Source organism: Hordeum vulgare, chromosome 4H (assembly GCF_904849725.1).
Source record: "Hordeum vulgare subsp. vulgare chromosome 4H, MorexV3_pseudomolecules_assembly, whole genome shotgun sequence".
Lineage (NCBI taxonomy): Eukaryota > Viridiplantae > Streptophyta > Magnoliopsida > Poales > Poaceae > Hordeum > Hordeum vulgare.
In genome coordinates, this window is record NC_058521.1 from 99,331,340 (window position 1) to 99,346,828 (window position 15,489).

General features: G+C 45.7%; 1 protein-coding gene across 1 annotated transcript; it reads left to right on the top strand.

The window, feature by feature from the left end:
* Positions 1 to 3,181: 3,181 nt before the first annotated feature.
* Positions 3,182 to 4,135, top strand: LOC123446194. The gene is made up of 2 exons (XM_045122873.1): positions 3,182 to 3,685; positions 3,839 to 4,135. The coding sequence occupies exons 1-2, from the start codon at positions 3,182 to 3,184 to the stop codon at positions 3,872 to 3,874; spliced, it is 540 nt and encodes a 179-aa protein (XP_044978808.1). The 3' UTR covers positions 3,875 to 4,135.
* The last annotated feature ends 11,354 nt before the right edge of the window (positions 4,136 to 15,489 follow it).

Genomic DNA, 15,489 nt, shown 5'->3' on the forward strand with positions numbered 1-15,489 from the left:
GGGGGGGCGCTCCTCGGGGTCCTAGCGCCGGGAATGGGACGCGGGGAGCCGCCCCGAGCCCCCGGACATGGCGGCCGAGCCGCCCGACGACGCCCGCGGAAGAAGCCGGCAACTCTCTCTCTCTGCACCCTCTGCTAACTTACCTGACAGAGAAGAAGGAAGAGATGGGAACGAGATGGGTTTGGGAGAGGTGGCGGCTGAGGGGAGAAGAGGAACCCTAGGCTTCGGGCACGGACGCCAACGCAATTTATAGGGGGCCCTCGATGTGCTGCTCATGGCGCCGTCAGCTCTCTCTCTTTCACACGTGCTGACGGAAAGCAGACAACGAGGGGAGGAGGAGGACGCCGTGAAGAAGGAAAGGAGAGGAGAGGCCTCGCGTGGGCTCTCTCTGGAGGGAGCAGCTGGGCCAGGAGGGAGGAAAGAGGCCCATGCTGTCCAGGAAGAAGGGAAAAAATATTGGGAAGGGGATTCCTATATAGTATTTAAACACACTCAAGAAAAAAAATTAACCCACCTAAGCTATTGTGGCAAAAAAAAATCAAAAGGAAAAATACTGCTGGACTTAAGGAATTTTTGCCCAATAGGGAAAAATAAGAATGCAATATTTGGAGATGTTTGAAATAAATGCAAAACAGTAATTAACCTACTGTTTTGAGTTTATTTGCACCTCTAAAAATCAAAGAACAAACCAGAAAAATTGCACCCCCTCATAAACACATTTTTATCTAACCATGAGACATTTTTGAATCATATTTGGGAAGAAGGAATTTGACATGGGAAAAAAAGGAGGGAAAAGGAGTTTAAAAGCAAGAGCTTAAAAGACTAGCACACCCTCTTGCATCACACACACCATTATCACATGCATGACAAGGTAGTGCAAAACCACCACTTAATCCTAGCAAGATCACATGCACTCACAACATCACAACACTACTCCTATTAAACTCAAATGCAACATGATCATGGCATGCAATCATAAGTATGGCAAGGAATGATATGTAATTCATGCATGCAAGGGAAGTAAGCACTTAGGGAACACACATGAATTCATGGCACAAAATGATATCATCAAGATCTCTGACAAGGTGGCCCCACACGGAAGGTTACAAGAAGGGAAAGTTCTACACTTGGGGCATTACAATATACTCTTCCGCTTAGTGATCTACAAGGGTATGTAGATACACTCTCCCCTCTCATAGATGGTCATCACCATGGATAGATCTTATGTGCGCATAGGAAATTTTTTGTTTCCCATGCGATGTTTCCCTCACGTTCTTCGATTGTGTTCCCCGACCAGACAAAGGCGTCATAGAACCCCACTTTCATCATTAAATCTTTCCTCTTATATTCATAATATCCAGATTGCAATCTTAGTTTCTTGCTTGTTCTTCGTTTGCGTGCAGGAAACAAACCCCCGTGGTTAGATTGATTGTGCTCCGACGTTGTCAATAACCTCTCGGAGTTGGTTTAGCGATTGCTAAGGCGCGTCGTCCTCACACGTCCGTAGTCGGATCATCAAAGTCTACTCCACCAAAACGATAACCACCATCTCATCGAAAGACAGAGACAACTTTGCCTCTATCAAAGAGCAGGCAAGATACAACCTGGCGAACTGAAACATCTTAGTAGCCGAAGGAAAAGAAAGCAAAAGCAATTTTTGTTGTAGCAGCGAGCGAAATGGGAACAACCTAAACTATGAAAACGGGGTTGTGGGAGAGCAATACAAGCGTTGTGCTGCTAGGTGAAGTGGTTGAGTGACCCACCCTAGATGGCTAAAGTCCAGTAGTTGAAAGCATCTCTAGCTTACGTTCTGACCCGAGTTGCATGGGGCACGTGGAATCCCGTGTGAATCAACAAGGACCACCTTGCAAGGCTAAATACTCCTAGGTGACCGATAGCGAAGTAGTACCATGAGGGAAAGGTGAAAAAACCAAGTGGGTAATAAAAAACATCGTGAAACCTTGTCGAGCTCCCAAGCAGTGGGAGGGGAAAGTGATTGCTGACCGCGTGCGTGTTGAAGAATGAGCCGACGATTCATATGCAATGGCTTGGTTAAGGGAACGAAACCCACCAGAGTCATAGTGAAAGAAAGTCTTAATAGGGCGATTGTCACTTCTTATGGACCCAAACCCCTGTGGTCTATCCATGACCAGGATGAAGGTTGGACGAAACTAAGCAGAGGACTGAACCAACTGATGTTGAGTAATCAGCGGATGAGTTGTGGTGAGGGTTGAAATGCCACTCGAACCCAGAGCTAGATGGTTCTCCTCGAAATGTGTTGAGGCGCAACAGTTGACTGAACATCTAGGGGTAAAGCACTGTTTCGGTGCGGGCTAAACGATCGGTGCCAAATCGAGGCAAACTCTGAATACTAGATATGACCCAAAAATAACAGGGGTCGAGTCGGCCTGTGAGACGATGGGGAATAAGCTTCGTCGTCGAGAGGGAAACAGTCCGGATCACCAGCTAAGACCCCTAAATGAACGATTAGTGATAAGTAAGGTGGGGGGGGGGGGCAAAGACAGCCATTAGGTTTGCCTAGAAGCAGCCACCCTTTAAAGATTGCGTAATAGCTCACGGATCGAGCACCATCGTGCTGAAGGTAAACAGGGATAAGCAAGGTGCCTAAGCTATGAGATGTCAAAATGCATTGGTAGGGGAGCGTTCCGTCTTAGAGGGAAGCAACCTCTTTCCTAAATATGTATCGGTTATATTTCATGGTCGAGGCTCATTTTTCTATTGTTTTACCATACATGGTTTGTTTCTATTATAGTTGCTCAGAATATAAGGTGTGTCGATTTTCATGCAAGTTAACCTTATATATGTTTGATCAAGATTATAGAATAAAGTATCGACAACCACCATACAAAATAAGTAAAATATAAAAATACTTTTTGTGATGGATCTAACCATACAAATTTGATATTGTAGATATAGAGCAATCCAAACTATTTGAAAAGATAATGATGTTTTTCTAAACTTAATCAAATGTGCACATGTTTAGTTTTTGGAAAAAATAAATCAATACACCCCTTTTTAAAACTTAGTCAAATATGCACATGTTATATTTTGCGATGGAGGGAGTAAATTCTAGTAATTGCCTCTCGCTCCCTCAGCCTCACCACACCTCAACACCTCCGCACTGCACAGACACACAACCGGAAGCCAGGACGAAGCCACCATGGCGCTGGTCGTTCGCGCCTCCGGTGGAGGCGGCGGCGTTCGCCTCATCTTCTCCGCGCTACTTCGGAGAATGATAGGGGTGCCCTCGCGTCGCGTCGACACTTCCAGCCCGTCTGGTTCTCCCTCGAGCGACGACGACGGCGACGACGACGACGACACCTGCCCGCGGATCAAGCGGATTCCGTGCAACATCTCCTCGCTATCTAACTTCCTCTCTCTGAACGGCCGCGATTCGAGCTCTGCGCACATGTCGGGGGCGATGCCTCTGCCATTCAGCCATACCGACTGGCCTGCCCACCAGATGTTCGATGTCAGAACTGCACGGCCGGAGAGCGCCAAACAGGATCTGGAGATGGTGACCAGAACCAGGCAAGTCACACGGTTGCCTAGGGAGCATGAGAATGTGATGCCTCCGGTGGTCCTGGTGAACACTACGCCCGGCCAGCCTCCCATCCTGCGCATCCCGCTGACTGATAGGCTGGTAGCCTCGTTCCTGGCACAGGTACGTGCCAACACATGAGTAAATGTGGGCAAAGTGTGGATCAGCCTTATAGATTTGTTAAAATCTGCAGCTAGCTCGTTTCGCACTTATGTTATCTGCACTGTCGCAAGTTTGTATGTACATATTTAAAAGTAATTTTGTCCATACTTTCAGGCAGTGGGGGTCAGGTTGATGGTACCGCTGGGGTGAATATGACAGCAAATCGTGCAGTGATCCCACCTTCCTCAGACAGCAAGGTTTTGTATTTACATTCCTTTTCCTCTACCACAAGATGCAGTGACCAACACCCACCCCCGCTCGGCCCCTTCTCGGACAGCAAGGTTTTGTATTTACAGCAAGGTGCAGTGACCAACACCCACCCCCGCTCGGCCCCTTCTCTCGGTTCTCGACGACCGAGAGCCCTAGAGCCCCCCCACTCGATCTCCCCTCCCTCTCGCACGAGGGCCCTGATCCCCTGAGCCCCTGCACCGCGCCATCGCGCCTCCCGCTCGCCCCTGCATCGCGCCACCGCGCCACCTTGACCCATCTCTCCCCACAAGATCCGTTCGCCCCATCCCACTTCCGGTCGGAGCCCCTACCGCGTCAGCCCTCGGGCGGCCCTCCTCCCCTCCCGATCCCTCGCGTGCCAGCTCCATTCCGGTAGGCCGGCGGCCTCTCTCTCTGGCATTCCCCACCAGCGACCCCGCACCGGCCGGCCCCGGCGGCCTCTTTCTCCGATGCCTCCACCTCGCTCCCACCATCGGACCACCTCCGGCGGCCGGAAACTCCCCTTTCCCGGCGGCGCCCCTCCCTCAACCAACACCGGCGGCACCACTCACCCCGTCACCCCCACCGACCAGAGCTCCCCATGGCAGCCCCGTCCCCGGGGGGGGGGGGGGGGGGGGCTCCCCCACCGGAGCTTCCTCGACGCCCACACCGACCTCCATCGAGCCTACCCTGAGCTCATTCTTGCACATCAACAGGGCTCGGTCCGAACGCCCCTCTCCCTCTCCTTCACCTCCGGTTCCATTTCGGCGAACGTCGCCTCGTTCCGGTGCCATTGGTCTCTTGTTGGAGGTGGAGGTTCCCTATGCGTCTCTCTGTTGACAAAGAACAGAGAGAGATGTAGAGAGAGTTGTTAGAAAAGAGAGATGAGATATGTATGTATTAGATGCATGTATATATTATGTATGTATGTATATGTATGAATGGATGTATGTATATGATGTATGTGTGTGTACAAGAGTTGTGTGTGTGTGGCTATTAGGCCATTGCCATGTGGGGCCAAACCCCCCCACTCCCACTGAGAGGGAGGCCCCACACCCGTTGTTCAGAAAATAATAATAATAAAGATATATGTTTTTATTAAATAAATAAATAATTAGATATGATAATTAATTAATTAGTTAATGAATTAGTTAAATAGATATATAAGATAACCTGTTAATTAGAATAATCAATTAACCTAATAGAGAATGCCATGTGGGTCCCTCACTAAATTAATCTGATTAATTAATACTAAACCTATTTAAAAACTTGTGTCTATGACACATGGGACCCACTGGTCAGTTGACCAGTCAACTGCTGATGTCAGCTTGACATCATGCTGATGTCATAATTGCTTTTAATCAATTTAATTAAATCTGTCTTTAATTCCTAAATAATTAATAAAACTTTAAAAATTAATATAAAATAAAACGTAAGTCACATCAAAATATTTTCAACATGAAAGTTGATCAACAGAACGAGACGAACCGGGATACACGGTCTATTCGTTTGTCACGCGTCACTAGCATAGCAAACATGGAACATTTCCATCGTTTCTCGTCCGACCGGTAGTAGCCCGAGACCCGGAAAATATCGTCACATATTCTTCCGACCCATGTATGATGGATGTTGTTGCATTAGCTCATGTCTAGCCTGCATCTTGCCATGTCATGCATTGTGTTGCACCGTTGCTATTATTTATTGTTTCTTCCACCTCTTCTTAACGGTAGACCCCGAGACTGACGCTGCTGCCGGGTACATCTACGACCCTACCAATCAGTCATTTGTCGCATAGCAGCAAGGCAAGCAAACCCCCCTTGATCATTCCAATATCGCTTATGTCTTTCTTCCTAGTCCTTGCATTAGTATTTTTTGCTACTGTGGTAGATAGCTCCTATATCTGATGCATAGCCTATTTTTGTTGAACTGCTACTTTCAGTACTGTACTTTAAATCTGCATAGTATAGGTGGAGCAGTCATCCCCTCTGACCCCGTAGTCCAGTTGCCCCGCTTGTTTTCAAATTTCGATCCCTGATCGATGAGCCAGACCCGACACAACAAATACACCCCTTAGTTGTATGACGCTATAGAGATACTATAGGGTACCGAGGGTGACACCTCGCTAAGTACTCCTTATGATATCTCTGTAGTATAGCTAGTCGATCGTGGTTATCGAGGGTGATTCCTCTTTCACCATTCCCGACGACGCCTCTGTCGTGCAACCCCTCAAGTGTGGGACCCCCGAGGGTGATTCCTCTAAGCCCACCTTGACGGATACATCGTTCGGAATCCAACAAGGGTGATACATCGGATTCCCCCGATGTTACAACCACATAGTTACTTGACCATGTTACTGGGATCATTGGTGATTAGATGTTAGAAGAGTGGATTCCTGCGAGATTGTGTTGATGTCCTAATTAAAATGATAATGGATTTGGGTATTTGATCTCGGTTGGTTGGAGACCTTTTCGCACTAACCGGCTACGCGGGAAGAATTATTGGTACTCGACGTCGCGGTATCAGCTGAAGCTTTTCAGATGTCAGCAATGTAGCAGCGCGCGCCCGAGTGGTCCCGAGATGCATCGCGCTTGTGATTAAGGGATGCTAGGACTGACGTCGGCCGCCCACGCCACATGCAGGAGCGCGAAGGGGAACTGGGCTCACGAACCCTTTCTGCTTAGGAGTTAGACCGGCGGGCTGGCCTATCTATTGAGTCTTAGGTGGGGCTGCGACCCAGAAAAGTGTGTCCGGCCAGAGTGTTATCGAGCGTGATGGGACATGTGGTGCACCCCTGTAGGGATGGAAATTAACTATTCGAATAGCCGTGTCCACAGTTAGAGGACGACTTGGAGTTGTGCCCTGCTCTTATACAACTACAATTGTTACTTAACTGGAATTAGTTGCCTCATGATTTCTTCCTCATAGGGAGTCGAGGGAGGATCTCCGGGCGTAACCTCACTTTAATACTGCTGCAACAATATGACTATTAATTGTGTTACACCTGTTCTACTCTCGTCTATTGCTGCAAGACCTTGAAGATGCTAGTCTTCGATAGGACTAGGCTTTCTCTCTCTATTCTCGCATTGCTGCAGTCAATCCACATATAAAACCCTTCTTTGATACTGGTGCATACTTAGCATAGTTCTGATATAAGTCTTGCGAGTACTTTGGATGAGTACTCACCGTTGCTTTTCTCCTCCTTTGTTCCCTTTATCCGTTGCTGCGACCAGATGATGGAGCCCAGGAGATGGAGTTTTCCTGCCGATGCGTGCCGCCCCGATGGTGTCTTCTTCATGGAGGTCGCTGAAGAACATGAGTAGTTTAGGAGGTTCCTAGGCAGGAGGCCTCGCCTTGTTTGATCGTGTTTCTTTTGTGTTAGCCTTCTCTGAGGCACCCCATGTTATGTCTATACCCAGATATTGTTGCTTTTGCTGACTTATGTGCTTATCGAGCTTCTGTATTCTAGCCCTCGAGGCCATTGGCTTGTAATATGAAGCTTGTATTATTTTATTTGTGTCTAGAGTTGTGTTGTGATATCTTCCCGTGAGTCCTTGGGTTTGATCGTATGCATTTGCATGTATGATTAGCGTACGATTAAACCGAGGGCATCACAAGTTGGTATCAGAGGCGACTGCCTGTAGGTACCCCCCTTTCCAACTCCTTGGCCGAAGTTGAGTCTAGTGTTTGAAAAACTTTACTAACACTGATGTTGTGGTTTATGGGCCCACATATCAATTGGGTGGTATTAGTATCTTTTACTCCTTTCCTATACTCCGGGATCTACTCTCTCTTCTCTTTCGGGTTAAAGATTTTACTAACTCTAACATTAGGTTCTCATAAATATTTCCTCCCGGAGAGCCCCGTAATTCCAGACGATGGCTTAGTCCATCAGAAGACTTCGATAGTACTCTCCGATGTTTCTCTCGAGAACTTGTGCCCATTGCTCTTGCGAGTTCCCTTCCTCCGACAACCCTTGTGGATGACTGTATACAAATGTCATTCATATTTTCTTTCCAAATGCTCTTGTTTTTACGAGATGCAATGGATTATCTTATCGAGGATTCGTCTGTCGTCAGTTGTCATGGGTTTCGAAAGTTATTTGAATTACTATTCGATCTTTCGAAATCCCCAGTAACCTATGGCCTTTGACCTTTTTCACCTGCTTGTGTTATGGTTAAATCCATATGTCTAGCCGCATTCATTAAATTCCTTTGTGAATTTCCTCTGATCTTATCGATTCTACCTTTGTGTGAATACGCACAATCATCTGTTGATATTCATAAATTATCTTCCGACCCAGACGTCCTTCCAGACAGAGCTGTTTCTCGACAAATCAACTGTGGTGGTTGTCCAACTAAATCCATTTAGCTTACTTGTATTTGATCGGAGCATCTGATTATGATACACCAAGCTGGAAATCCTAATTCCTTTGGTAATGAAGTATCAATATTTTTCAGATGTTCTGTAACCTGATGAATTGCATCCCATCTCCCCCTGATTAAGTACCAATACACAAATGAGGTCCTTATGGATCGTCAGACCCATTGCTGGGTTATTATCCGATGGCATCCTTTGCTTTCAAAAATTCTTGTGATTTCTTCCCCTGAGACATGATGCCATTGGTAAATTGTGTCTTCTCCCTCTGATATAATTGTATCCTATGCTTTGACAGCGATGCTCCTATAGCATGTGTTAATTACTCTTGGAGTTTATGGTATATGTTCCTAAGATGCCCTGATGGGTTGAACCTATGCCTTCCTAAATCAATATGACCCGAAGAGTTTTCACGAGTCTTTCTCTTCTGGTGTTATGCCGGATAGTCTTTCAAAACTACAACCTGATCAACGGCGAGGAGTAAATGGCAGGTGATGCATTGATGAAGTGGGATTCGACCTTGAACTTTGTGTTCATGCCCATGGAAACGACGTTGATCCTATCATAAAAACTTCTCGTATCAATAATCATTCATTTCGTGGTTTAATCTGGTATCTGTGATCTTGTCCTTTGCAATCGTGGTTCCGACCATGTTGTCCTACCTTGATTTCATTCTGAGGCGAGTTAAAGTTCTTGTCTTCTTCAGCTCAATACATCGGTCCAAGCCTTAATGTTGATCTACCTTCGAGTGTTGTCCCTGGTATCTCGAGAATATCACGGAGCTATATGACTTCTTGTGAGCTCCTCATCAACTATGACATTTCACTAATTCCAGTTTCCTCGTGTTTTGAGTCGTTGGAGATGCAAGTACATCGATAACTGAATCGAGTACGCATTGCGATTCAACAACTTTTAGTAATCTTCTTTGCTTACGAGTTTGTACTCGATCGTGTCATTCCAAGCTATTAAGCTACATCATCATCGTCATGTTGGAGCTCAACCATGCTATCTATACCCTTAATCCCTGGAACACAATTCCAACTTTGCGTTAAGCTTGCATCGAGCTTTCCACATCATGTTGGTTTTCCTGAAATGCAATCTCAATTCTAAGCTAGCAGTCTTCTCTGTGATTCCGACAACCTCTTGCTTCATCATTCCCTTGCTTGATGTCGTCGCTGAACGAATACATCTTCATGATATTTCTCGACAAATGTGTCGTGATCATCATCAGCATTCTGAGCTCTTGCATGGTATCAATCGAATGCATATTGAGAAATACCATCCCTTCCACTCGATGAAATGTATTATCATCGACATCCTTGTTGCCTTCCCTCTAACACAAACTTGATCATGTTTTGTGTTGTCCTTTGAGTTCCTTGCTAATTCAGCTTATGTTATCTTCTACGTTGGAGTATTACTATCTTTTGTGTCAAGAATGTCATGAGGATTGCACACGTCTTAAGAATTCTTGATATAGTAATACTTCTCGCCATCACCAGTCATTTCTTGGTCCCGTGTTATTTCAAACCGGAATACCAACAAGTAAACTCTGATGTGTGATCCCAATACTTCTGGCAACCCTATTGCCTTTAGGTTAACAACTAATTGTTTCATTCTTGCTTTGTTGGGTGTTGACTCAACATTTTTGACATTGGTTGTGCTACTCCGTCCGTATTTCCGAGTGCATCATTCGACCAATGTTTAATTGTTGTTGTTCCCTCGAACATACGACATTATACCATTTGATTTGACAAATGCTATCTCCTTGATATTATAATTTTGGAAATTCGTCCCTGTCAAAATCTTGAGGGATTGTTGCTGAGCCCATCGGCCGCACCCTCAAGTTCTCCATGGTTCGTGATGAAGCTTTTGAAAGCACTATCTTTGTGCCTAGCTCATGGAGGATATGTTCGATATAAGAAGTGTTTTTCCAAAGTTCACGTGCAGTCTTGCCGCCGTGAATATGTGAAACTTTTGTTTGACTTCCTTCGGGGTCATCCCAAATCATTCACGCATGTGCGAAGTGTTATATGTTTTGAAGTGTTGCTATCTTCACTCCATATAACTTCTCTTAGCACGCCAAGCCACTTACTGATTTGATCAAGGGAAAGGAAGTTCCTTCATAAGAGCTAATCTAGACTTACACCTGGACCCTTGTTATCCCCGATGATGGTTCCCAAGTGAGAACTGAGTTGCATTTTGACGTAAGAATCCCATGTGGGCACGAATGTCTTGACATTGTGTTCATGTGTCTTACAATCCAACTCGTGATCCAAGGATTGCTTGTGTAGCTCATATCCTGAGAATCTTGCATCTTCATATTTCTTCTTGGGCATCTTGAGTCTAAGGTGTCCTGACACCAATCAAATCTGAATCTTGGGCAGATATGATGGTAGGAACATTTCCCAATAACTATAACTTTGGTATTTAGGTAAACCGGTACGGTGCTGTCTTTCCAACGCACCAGGACGAAGGGCCTATTGTTGTAAATTCTTCCATATGTAAGATTCGCCATCTTCCATGCGGAAACTATATGACTTATTTCATAAGTTGTTCCTCGTGGATCCTCTTTGTGTACCCATTGGTCCGACCTTTATCGGATGACCATGTCGATGCTACCTCGAAGCACGGATGTGGTACTTCAAATTTAAACAGGAACATCGGAAGCGCAATGCTAGATTGTTCCTGATCATTTATCCAGACCGCGTGGTATGGTAAACATCATGATTCTTCTTGCCTCTCTATCAAAATGGTTATGTACTTGATGACCTATCATGTATACCATACTCTATGTTTTCCTCGGGAATGGTATACTCTAATACTTGTGTGTGTGAACACATTTTTCCTTCCCATTGGTCTGTTTGACCTTTCTTGTGGCGTTACTTATCTAAGCAGTGTTAATTCCCTGCTTAGGTAAAAACCTCTGTGTACAACTCTGTCGGTAAGACCCTGTTACTATGGTGGATAACATTCCGGTAGCCGCCGGTGGACGAGAACCTTGCCTATTGGTCCGCCTCGTTTCAACGAGCATGAAGATGGTTCTATTCATCCCCCGCCCTTGGTACTGACATTGTTGCCAACGTAACGGACAGGCAATCCTCTGACATGTCTTGCTACCAAGACCATATAATATGTCATCCCTCTGCCTACTCTCGGCCCACATGGTGGACCCATAACCCAAAGTTCCCCAGGGTTGAAACCTGACTCTCCTATACATCTTTGACTCCAAGGTATCCCTTACACTTGGCTTCGTATGAAATTGTCGAGCCACCGTTCAATGGACCGATCACTCTTCGGTCCAGATATTATTCAACATGCCGGAGATCAAGTCCGCATTATTCATACCAATCTGAAGGCTGCTCAGTCTCGTCAGAAGAGTCAGTATGACCGTCATCATCAAGTTATGGTCTATCAACCTAGCGAAATGGCTCATCTTCGTGTCACACCAATGAGAGGTGCACACCATTTCGGGATCAAGGGCAAGTTAGCTCCTCGCTATATTGTTCTTTTCACTGTTCTCGAAAGGCGTGGAGAAGTGGCTTATCAATTGGAACTTCTGGTGAACCTTTCTCAGGTTCACGATGTCTTCCATGTGTCTCAGCTCCGCCGCTGCTTCAAGGATCCTATTCGAGCAGTGGATCGTGATATGCTTGAGCTGCAACGAGACCTCTCTTATAAAGAGCATCCGTTCCGTATTCTCGACCAGGCTGAATGCCAGACTCGTCGCAAAAGTCACCAAGTTCCTTAAAGTGCAGTGGTCAAATCATTCTGAAGATGAGGCCACTTGGGGACGCGAGGATCATCTTCGTGATGAATATCCCGAGCTCTTTCCTTCTACCTCTTAATTCTCGGGACGAGAATTCTTGTTAGTAGGGGAGAGTTGTGACATCCCCGGATTAGGCTACAGTAATCTCGGTACTTGAACTACAGTAAATCTATGCAAAGGTTGCCACGTCACTGTGATTCTATTGTTTATCTCGTGATAGTCAAAACCGAGTCGAAGTTCGAAGTTTAAAAATAAATCAACCGGGAAAAGTTTTATAATGTTTGAACTAAAAATTGTCGGGAAAGTTATTCAAATTTTCCTAAATAAGTTATAAAAGTGAATCGGGCATTTTCAAGTTACTACAATCCTTATATAATTAAAACATGAGCTATATGTGTAAAAAAGAAGAAAATTAAAAGAAAGAAATTAAGAAAAAAAAGACTAAACCCCCTGGCCCAACTAGGCCTAGTGGCCTAGCTGGCCAGCACCCATCAGCCCACTTCCACCGAACCCTAACCGTTTCCCTACTCCGTGCACATCCCTACTGCCACCGGATACACGGAAAGTTGATCAGTAGAACGAGACGAACCCGGATACACGGTCGATTTGTGTGTCATGCGTCCCTAGCGTATCAAACATGGAACATTTCCATCGTTTCTCGTCCGACCGGTAGTAGCCCGAGACCCGGAAAATATCATCAGATATTCTTCCGACCCGTCTATGACGGATGTTGCTGCGTTAGCTCATGTCTAGCCTGCATCTTGCCATGTCATGCATTGTGTTGCACCATTTCTATTATTTATTGTTTCTTCCCCCTCTTGTTACCGGTAGACCCCGAGACTGACGCTGCTGCCGGGTACATCTACGACCCTGCCGATCAGCCCATTGCCACAGAGCAGCAAGGCAAGCAAACCCCCTTGATCATTCCTATATCGACTATGTCTTTCTTCCTACTGCTTGCATTAGTATTTTTGCTACTGTTGTAGATAGCTCTTATATGTGATGCATAGCCTATTTTTGTTGAACTGCTACTTTTAGTATTGTACTTTAAATCTGCATAGTATAGGTGGAGCAGTCATCCCCTCTGACCCCGTAGTCCAGTTGCCTCGCTTGTTTTCAAATCTCGATCCGTGATCGAGGAGCCAGACCCGACAGAACACATACGCCCACTTAGTTGTACGATGCTACAAAGATACTATCGGGTACCGAGGGTGACACCTCGCTAAGTACTCCTCATGATATCTCTGTAGTATAGCTAGTCGGTCGTGGTTATCGAGGGTGATTCCTCTTTCACCATTCCGGACGATGCCTCTGTCGTGCAACCCCTCTAGTGTGGGACCCCCGAGGGTGATTCCTCTAAGCCCACCTTGACGGATACATCGTTCGGAATCCAACGAGGGTGATACCTCGGATTCCCTCGATGTTACAACCACATAGTTACTCGACCATGTTACTGGGATCATTGGTGATTAGATGTTAGACGGGTGGATTCCCGCGAGATTGTGTTGATGGCCTAATTAAAATGATAATGGATTTGGGTATTTGATCTGGGTTGGTTGGAGACCTTTTTGCACTAACCGGCTACGCGGGAAGAATTATGGGTACTCCGCGTTGCGGTATCAACCGAAGCTTTTCAGATGTCAGCAATGTAGCGGCGCGCGCCCAAGTGGTCCCAAGATACATCGCACTTGTGATTAAGGGATGCTAGCACTGACGTCGGCCGCCCACGCCACGTGTAGAAGCACGAAGGGGAACTGGGCCCATGAATCCTTTGTGCTTAGGATTTAGACTGGCGGGCTGGCCTCTCTGTTGAGTCTTAGGTGGGGCTGCGACGTGTCGATATTCCGATGCCGGGCAGGACCCAGAAACGTGTGTCCGGCCAGAGTGTTATCGAGCGTGACGGGACATGTGGTGCACCCCTGCAGGGATGAAAATGAACTATTGGAATAGCCGTGTCCACGGTTACAGGACGACTTGGAGTTGTGCCCTGATCTTATACAACTACAATTGTTACTTAATTAGAATTAGTTGCCTCGGGATTGCTTCCTCGCAGGGAGTCGAGGGAGGATCTCTGGGCGTGACCTCACTTTAATAGTGCTGCAACAATATGACTATTAATCGTGTTACACCTCTTCTACTCTCGTCTATTGCTGCAAGACCCTGAAGATGCTAGTCTTCGATAGGACTAGGCTTTCTCTCTCCATTCTCGCATTGCTGCAGTCCGTCCACATATAAAACCCCTTCTTTGATACTGGTGCATACTTAGCATAGTTCTGATATAAGTCTTGTGAGTACTTTGGATGAGTACTCACCATTGCTTTGCTCCTTTTTTGTTCCCTTGATCCGTTGCTGCGACCAGATGATGGAGCCAAGGAGATGGAGTTTTCCTGCCGACGCGTGCCGCCCCGATGGTGTCTTCTTCATGGAGGCTGCTGAAGACCAGGAGTAGTTTAGGAGGTTCCCAGGCCTCGCCTTGTTTGATCGTGTTTCTTTTGTGCTAGCCTTCTCTAAGGCACCCCATGTTATGTCTGTACTCAGATATTGTTGCTTCCGCTGACTCGTGTGCTTATCGAGCTTCTGTATTCTACGCCTCGAGGCCCTTGGCTTGTAATATGAAGCTTGTATTATTTTATTTGTGTCTAGAGTTGTGTTGTGATATCTTCCCGTGAGTTCTTGGGTTTGATCGTACGCATTTGCGTGTATGATTAGCGTACGACTAAATCAAGGGCGTCAGAGTATGACTCATGAAATATCTCGGGTTCACATGGATTATGAAAGTTTGGGGGCATCTTAGGGACATATACCACAAACTTCAAGAGTAAATAACACAAGATCGAAGATGGTTGAAAAACCAGAGGATACAATTTACCAAAGGCATTAAGTATCATAGAAGGACTCACAAGACTTTTGAAAGCTAAGAATACTATCAAATAATAACCCAGCAATGGGTCTAGCAATCTAGAATGGAGCCAATGTGAGTATCGGTACTCAATCAGAGGAACAAAGAATGCAACACATCTGATTCTGGAACATTTGAATAATTCCATGCTTAAATAACAAAAGAGTTATGATTCCCAAGTTGGTGTATTAGAATTAGATGCTCCGATGAAATACAAGTAAGTTGAATGGATTTGGATGGACAAGCAATCAAGGTTTGATTTGCCGAGAACTAGCTCATGTTTGGAAAGACATCTGAGTCGGAAAGATAATTTATAAGGATCAACTACTGATTGCGTGCATTCACGCACATGTTGAATCAATAATATCAGAATGGCTATCACAAAGGATTTTAATGAATACTACTAGACATATGGAATCAACCATAATGCAAGAAGGTAAGGAAGGTCAAGAGCGAAAGGCTACTAAGGATTTCAGAAGATCGAATAGCATTTCAAATCATTTTGTGAAACATATGACA

What these genes read in the sequence shown, in the direction of transcription:
- LOC123446194 (XM_045122873.1), top strand. Translation starts at nt 3,182, where the DNA reads ATGGCGCTGGTCGTTCGCGCCTCCGGTGGAGGCGGCGGCGTTCGCCTC. An exon ending in TAGCCTCGTTCCTGGCACAG is followed by an intron (nt 3,686 to 3,838) that starts GTACGTGCCAAC and finishes CCATACTTTCAG; the next exon opens with GCAGTGGGGGTCAGGTTGAT.